Source organism: Dipodomys merriami, unplaced genomic scaffold, assembly GCF_024711535.1.
Source record: "Dipodomys merriami isolate MVZ:Mamm:240054 unplaced genomic scaffold, mDipMer1.0.p SCAF_4, whole genome shotgun sequence".
NCBI lineage: Eukaryota > Metazoa > Chordata > Mammalia > Rodentia > Heteromyidae > Dipodomys > Dipodomys merriami.
This window is the reverse complement of record NW_027205603.1, coordinates 49371982-49379881: the sequence shown is the minus strand read 5'-3', so window position 1 is coordinate 49379881 and position 7900 is coordinate 49371982. Positions and strand designations below refer to the sequence as shown.

The 7900-nt window shown below is 51.5% G+C and overlaps 1 protein-coding gene across 2 annotated transcripts; it reads left to right on the top strand.

The window, feature by feature from the left end:
* The first annotated feature begins 3964 nt into the window (after positions 1-3964).
* Hey1 (hes related family bHLH transcription factor with YRPW motif 1) lies at positions 3965-7551 on the top strand. Of its 2 annotated transcripts, none has more exons than XM_069990964.1 (5): positions 3965-4370; positions 4587-4662; positions 4800-4895; positions 5149-5230; positions 6458-7551. In XM_069990964.1, exons 1-5 carry the CDS (start codon positions 4282-4284, stop codon positions 7042-7044), a joined length of 930 nt encoding a protein of 309 aa, XP_069847065.1. In that variant the 5' UTR covers positions 3965-4281; the 3' UTR covers positions 7045-7551. The 2 variants fall into 2 exon arrangements, with proteins under 2 accessions (XP_069847065.1, XP_069847066.1); XM_069990965.1 differs by having other exon boundaries at positions 3973-4370; positions 4800-4883.
* Positions 7552-7900: the final 349 nt, after the last annotated feature.

The window sequence follows — 7900 nt, the reverse complement described above, 5'->3', positions numbered from 1 at the left end:
TGAGCAAAAAAGAGCTGAGGGACAGGGCCAGACCCTGAGTTCAGCCCCATGACTGACAACAACAACAACAACAACCAACTACAACTTTATAACTAGAAAATAGGTGTAAGTTTCAACAAATTGCAACATATATGAGGCAATACAACTTATTTTCCATTTTTCAGGTGCTCTGTAAATTCTGATAAAACTGGAAGAGAAAGGGGAAGAGGGAGAAAAGACACTGTGGCTTTTAGCCTCATGGCTCCAGGTCTGGCACAGTGCCCAGCACATAGTAGGGGTTTTCTACAAGTTTATTGAGTGAATTTGTAAATAAGCAAGCCCTGAGTGTTTCAAATACAAACTGGCTTCACTTTAAAAGTTGTTTGGAGAGACTTTTTGCTTCAGATTTGACTGGGAGATTGGATAGAGGCTGCCCTTCTTTCTTGTCTCTGCTCCTAGAACACTATGCTCAGCGTCCCTTTGGAGATCACCTGCATGCACTAGCACACTGAGAGAGCAAGGGCTTGTACAGTCTCCTACTCTGATGAATAGAGAACTGAGGCCTCCAGGTTCTTTCCTGATTATTGTGTGTGACTTCCATCCAGTTGGTACCCCATAGGCCTCTTTCACGTAGCAATGCTGGGGTGCTATGGGAGGATAAACTCCTTTCTGCTGCATGTCCCACTAGTTCACCCCTGGTGAGACTCCCACTTAGTCCTGCTGGAGAAAGGGAATTCTTTAATCTAGAGGATCTCTATCAGGAGGATCCTCACTGTTAGCACAGTGAAAGGCAGCCTGCTATTCCCACTTCACACAGGCCAGGGAAGGAAGTAGGCTTGGGAGCAGAGGAAAAGTAAATTACAAAAAGTATCACCTTTCCCTTTTCCTCCATTGGGAAAATGATCCCTTTCTTGAGGGGCTTAGCAGTCCTGTTCCAATGGGCCTTGAACTCAGGGGGCCTCTAAGCAGTTCAAGACAATGCTATGCCTCCTATTTAGCAAGTGGTGGGAAATTGGGCCTTCTGCCTTTGGCCTCACTCTCTCGGGTCCCACCACCCACGGGAGGAGCTGCCACCCCTTCCTTCCCGGTGATAACTGATAAACATTCATCTCATCTGGATCTTAAGTCCTGCTTGCATTCACAAAAGGCCTCCACAAATTTGTAAAATGTCTCACCCCCTAGTTTCTCCTTATCAGAAGGTGCTTCTAGGTGTTGAGGCATGTACAGCCATTTTACTTGTGTATTGTCTGACTTCCTCCCAAGGATGGGGCCTATGACCTTTGGGTCTCTTTTGCGTTCTCAGGTGCTAGCTTAATGACAGACACGTAGAGAGCACTTGTTAGATGTGTTTAAAAAAAAATGAGAGTCAATGTTGGAGGAGATAGGATTACTACATTTTTTAAAAACCATAAACATGCACAGGTGATAAATATTGGTACTTAAACCAATGTGGAGTCAAGCATCCTTGAGCCCACCCTGGCTTTCCTTCTCACCCATTAAGTTACAGCTTGTCTGTCTCTGCACAACAGCCAGATTGGGCCATTGCAGAAAAGATAGACTTACTGTACGTTGGAAGCTGGAAAATTTTACAGAACCACACAGGAGTGAACATACTGATTCTTGGGCAGGATGGCCTGTCACTCAGGGGAGGAAATGGAATGAATGTTCTAGGGGCTTGTGGAAGGTGGAGGCATGAGTTAGTTTCCTATGATTGCATCCTCAAGTACTGGAAGGGAAGAGGCTAATAGTACTCTGTACCTTGACTAAAAAATGGAAAGGAACCTTGGAGGGGAAACTAGCTCTGGAATAGCAATTCTCAGAAGTCTCTGTCATCTGTGAAGAAAGGCAGATAAAGCAGTCACTGAGAATGATGTTGGATTGATAAGGGACAAGCAACAGGTGGACTCTTAGGAAGCAAAGGGGTTTAACGCAGGGGGCGTGGCTAGCCCTTGCCTAGCAAGCTTAAGACCTCCAGTTCAAACCCCAGGGGAGCAGGATTTCAGGCCCTCTGAGAGGCTGCAGGGAGGGTGAAGTACAATGAGAGATTAAGTGGGAGCTGGTTGCAAAACATTTGTGAGGAGGTGGGGGCATGAGGGGAATATGTGGATTAGGGTCAGGCCACACGTGCATGGTTTCCCAAGTGTACTCAGATGGCTTTAAGATCAATAATTAGGCACTCACACAGTAAAACCAAGGGAGGATATTCTTAGGAGAGGAACACAAGGGCTTAATGCCCATGTGCCTCTGCGCATATAAAAAATCTTTATCGAAATGAACTCCAGGAAATGGAAACAAGAGGTTTATTAGTGATGGTCTTTTCTTTTTGTCTCGTTTGTTCATTTATCTGTCTTTGGGAGGGGAAGAAAGGGATACAGAAATGGAAGGACAAAGGGCGAACAAAAGCAGCAGTGGTACTATGTTGAAAATGAACTATACAACTTGTGGGTGGGGAGAGAAGGGAAAAACTGGGTGAGGGAAGGGGTGACATCGTTCAAAAGGAAATGTACTCATTACCTGACTTATGTAACTGTAACCCCTCAGTACATCACCCTTATAACAATAAAAATAAAGGTCAATGATTAATGTGGTCTAATTACGAAGGTGAGACATCTCTTTTGATACTCGTCGTTGATTAGACTTTCCCTCACTAACAGGACTGCAAACTACAAAGGTGGACTTGAGTCAAATTGTGCTGACGGGGATTTAAAAGCAAACACCCCCGCCCCCACTATTCTTTTGTGTCTCCAAATCCTGGAATCCGAAATCAGTTTTGAGAGTCAAAACGATCTTTTCTATTTTTTTTTAAAGCCCGTTCGGAACACCGTCTTCTTGGGGGACTTGCACAAGTTCATAGAGCATCCGGTACACGGCACGACCGAGGCCAGGAGGAGGCGGTTCGTGTGCGTGTGCGTGCGTGTGCCGACCAGTGAGCAACGTGCGTTCCCGCAGCGAGGCCGGCCCGGGCGGCCCACGCCCGCCCGCCACCCTGTCGCCCGCTCCGAGGCCCTGGCCGCCAAGTGCTGGGGGAAAAAATAACAACAATAAAAAACCCCAAGCATAATGACCATCTCCAGGGAGTTTTGTTTTCTTTTCCCTCTCCCAACTTAGCCGAAAAAACAAACGCTCTACTTCCCCGGAAATGAGATGCACAGGGGAATTCATTCCATCCCAGAGGCTGGGAAGTCCTGTCCAAAAGAGCCTGGCTCCAAGGGAGGATAAGGTCCGGGAAAAGAACGCCACCGAGAACCACGTCCCGTCCCTCCCGGTGGCGGGGGGCCTCGCGATGACGGCCCCCGGGAGTGCGCCGGGCGAACGGGAGCTCCCCTCTCCCCGATTCCCCGCAGGATCGGGGGAGCCGCGGGCGAACGGCCCGGAAAGGTGCCCGCCCCGCCAGCAGCGTGCGCATCCCGCCACCGGGCCCCGGCAGCCACTCAGCCGAGATTTACGGTGGCCCCGGTGGCGGCATCCGGAGCCCGCTGGCGCCCAGGCTCCGATTACAGGTTCACACGGGGAAGCCGGCCCGCAGCCGCCCAGCTCCGGCCGGCGCGCCCTCGCGCGCCCCGCCTGGCCATTCTTCTCCATTCATGCGGACGCCCGGGGCCGCCGCCGCCGCCGCCAGCGCGGCCGCCGTCGCCGTCGCCAGCCGCCCGGATTGGCTGGCGGCCGGGGCGCCGGCACTTTCCCACGGCCCGCGGCGCGTGCGGCTCACCGGCGGCGCTGCAGGCGCGGCCCTGGCGCGCGGCCAGGCCAATCCGGGCGCGCGGGGCGGGGCGGGGCCGCGGCCGCCGGCGGGCTGGTGTCCCGGCTCGGCCTTCCGCGCCTCCCCGCCGCCGGCCCACCGCCGCCTGGGCCTCCCCCCTCAACCCCCCCGCACCCCCCTGTGGAGGCCCGGCGGAGCCCCTGCGGAGCCGACGCACCGCCGCGGGGCAAGGGCGGGCACGGGGGGCGGGGGCGAGGTCCGCCCTCTCTCTCAGCCAGGGCTCCGCCTCTCCCTTGAGCGGCTGCCAATCATCCGAACGAGAAGAGGGATTGGCCAGAGTGAGGCTGTTGCCTGGGAGCTGCGGCCCCGCCTCCCCGCCCCCTCGTCCGCCTCCCCGCCTCCCCCGCCCTTCCCTGGGCCCTGGGAAGGGGCTCAGCGTGGGAAAGGGATGGTTGAGTTTTAACCCGAGGCAGAGCGCGAGCGCGAGCAGAGTGTGCGGAACGCCGGCAGCCGAGCGCGGAGAGGCGCCGCGGTTGTTAACTCCCCCCTGTCCGCCGCGCGGACCCTTCCCCGGAGACCCCCCTCCCCCCCCCGCAGCCAGCATGAAGCGAGCTCACCCCGAGTACAGCTCCTCCGACAGCGAGCTGGATGAGACGATAGAGGTGGAGAAGGAGAGTGCGGACGAGAATGGGTGAGTCGGCGGCGCGGAGCCGCGGCGGGGCGGGAGGACTGCGCCCCCGCGGCGCTGACAGCAGGGCGGGCGCGGGCCGCTCGCCGCCCGCCGGGAGCGACGCGGGGCTCTTTCCAACCCAAGTTGTCCAAACAGCACGCGTGCAGGGGTGGGGGTGACCTCTCAGGGCACCTCCTTCTCTCCACGGAGATTCTCTCTCTCTCTCTCTCTCTTCAGAAACTTGAGTTCAGCTCTTGGTTCCATGTCCCCAACGACATCTTCTCAGATCTTAGCCAGGAAGAGACGGAGAGGAGTGAGTCTTTACAATGTTCTTTTCTTTTTAATGGGGGGGGGGGGGGTTGCTGTTAATTAACGTTCAGAATCACGCTTCTTTTCGGAATTGACAGTCGTGATGGAAATGTTCTCCTTTGTTTTGCCTGCTTCCCATAGATCATCGAGAAGCGCCGACGAGACCGGATCAATAACAGTTTGTCTGAGCTGAGGCGGCTGGTTCCCAGTGCTTTTGAGAAGCAGGTAATGGAGAAAGTAGGTAGAGCTCTCCGTGTGGTTTTCTGCACCTTCTGAATCTTTCCCTGCCCCCACCTCCCATCCGAACCCTATTCGTGCCTTGGAAAATAGCCATATTGTGATGGATGAATTCATACATCGATACCAACGGCATTTGTGAAAGCAAACTGCTTTTGCTTTCAATCACACTTCTTGATGTACAGAGCATGTACATATGGGTCTATGTGTGTGCATATTTTAAGTCCTCTACTTTGCTATTCTCATCTTTTAGGGGTCTGCTAAGCTAGAAAAAGCTGAGATCTTGCAGATGACCGTGGATCACCTGAAAATGCTTCACACTGCAGGAGGGAAAGGTACAGCCCATGAATCCTGGTGGGGGCTCTGCGTGGTTGGGGTGGAGGGAGCTGTAGGCGCAGGCCAGGATTGGTGCAGTGATGGCCTGCTTTTGCTCTGGGGGTGGGGAGAGAACAGTGTGTGGCTGCCTGTCAGTACATCTTCAGCTGTGCAGGAGATTTTCCTCCGGTGAATTCCTCACCCTAGCCTGCTGCAAATTGAGCTAATGATTCTTTCAGAACATGTCAACTGTGACATACTCTAAAGTTGTGAGGACCCCGATTCGAATCAGGTAGTTTTCACATTTATCCACTGCCATTTTGAGAAAAAGCTTGAGAAATAGATGATAATTATTTTGACGTATATGGATGGGTCTTGATGTCACATACAAGATTTTGAAAACGAGCTGCCAAGTGACTCTGGAGAAACGAAACCTGTTGTGGTTTTAAGTAGAGAAAATCCTAACAGAAGGTAGGAGAGCAAGGTCTTGAGTGTCTGTCTCCAGCCGGAGAATGAATGCTCTGCTGAGGACCACAGTGCCTGAAGAGTTCCACGATGATAACTTACATCTGTGTGTCTAATGAATTTCACTGCTCTGTGGTTTCTCAGTCCTTGATGTATTTTTTGTTGTTGTTGAGTGAAAACATTAAAGGATGAACATAGTTTCATCTGCTGGGAGAGTATAATTCCAGTTTCTGCTCAGCAACTTCTAATTGAGCTTTGAACTTGCATGAGCAATGTTGATTAATGCAAAGATTTTCGTCAGCTCCAAAATATGAATTTCCAGAACCCCTGAGTGCCATTTCTCTCTCTCTCTCTCTCTCTCTCTCTCTCTCTCTCTCTCTCTCTCTCTCTCTCTCTCTCTCTCTCTCTCTCTCTCTCTCTCTCTCTGTGTGTGTGTGTGTGTGTGTGAGAGAGAGAGAGAGAGAGTGTGTACTGGGGCTTGAAGACCCTGGGCTCTGTCCCTCACCCAACTCTGTCACTATACCACTTGAACCACAGTTACACTTGTGACTTTTTGCTGGCTAATTGGAGATAAGAGTCTCATAGCCTTTTAACCATGCTCCTCGGATCTTGGCCTTCTTAGTAGCTAGGATGACAGGCGTGGACCATTGGCACCGGTTTGAATGAATGCTCTTTTAGCGCTGTGGGTATTTGGAGGCAGGCTGCCTAGGCGGTGAAAGAAATGCAGGGGAAAGGATGAAAGGATCGAAGCCCTGAGGTTTTTCTTTTGTTCCGTCCTCCAGGCTATTTCGATGCGCACGCCCTAGCTATGGATTACCGGAGTTTGGGGTTTCGGGAATGCCTGGCGGAAGTCGCCCGTTACCTGAGCATCATCGAAGGACTAGATGCTTCTGACCCTCTCCGCGTCAGGCTGGTGTCGCACCTCAACAACTACGCCTCCCAGCGGGAAGCGGCGACTGGCGCGCACGCGGGCCTTGGACACATTCCCTGGGGAAGCGCCTTCGGACATCATCCGCACCTCGCGCACCCTCTCCTGCTGCCCCAGAACGGCCACGGGAACGCGGGCACCGCCGCTTCGTCCACGGAGTCTCACCATCAGGGCAGGTTGGCTTCGGCGCATCCAGAGGCGTCTGCCTTGCGAGCGCCCCCTAGCGGCGGCCTTGGACCGGTGCTGCCCGTGGTCACCTCGGCCTCCAAACTGTCCCCGCCTCTGCTCTCCTCGGTGGCCTCGCTCTCTGCCGCCTTCCCCTTCTCCTTTGGCTCCTTCCATCTACTCTCTCCCAATGCACTGAGCCCTTCGGCACCCACGCAGGCTGCAAACCTTGGCAAGCCCTATAGACCTTGGGGGACAGAGATTGGAGCCTTTTAAAAAAGAACTCTAGAATGAGGAAAGGGGAAAGTTTAAGAATCCCAGTTGAGCTGGACTATTGCCAACATCACCTTAAAGTCGTCAGTAAAGTTTAAAAAAAAGAAAGGAAAAAGGTACATTTTCAGATACTTTTTGTTAAAGACTAAAGGTTTGTTGGTTTACTTTCTTCTTTTTACATTTTTATCATGTCATGTATTAGCAGTTTTTAAAGACTAGTTGTTAATTTTTGTTTAAAACATTAAATTTGAGGTAGGGATTATCCACACCACCACATCGTGATAGGTTTGTATTGTGCTTGATAATACTTTGTAAGCCTATCTGTCTAAAAATGATTCCATTTTTGCCTCAAAATTTGTTTTGGGACTCTTTTAACATTTAGTGTTTTGGGCCTGTTTTTCTTATATACTTGTGGTCTGTTTTTAGGATTAATTTTCCAAACCACTATGCTCAATGTTAAAATGATTCTGTTTGTTAATATTTTGGCAGATTAAAGTGTTGTATAAATAATATTCTTTGGGGGAGGGGAACTATACTGAATTTTATATTTCCAAACAAAGCGTTGACAAATCAGATGATGAGCTTTATCCAAGAATGAAGACTTAGAGAATATTCTCTGCCTCCTCCAGCGCTCAGGCGAATATACAAACTAGCAGAGTCCTGAATCTGTAGGACCAAGTGCTGTTGTCTGCAAGACTTGCCATTCTGGCAATTTCACACTTAGGAAAGGGTCACTGGTGAGTGATGGCAGGGAAGACACTGAAGTCGATTGTAGAGAACATGTCTGCATTTACCAGTCCCAAGCAATGCAATGAATATTCAATCTCACGGATCTCAAATTCTCAAGTGTTCAACCTGG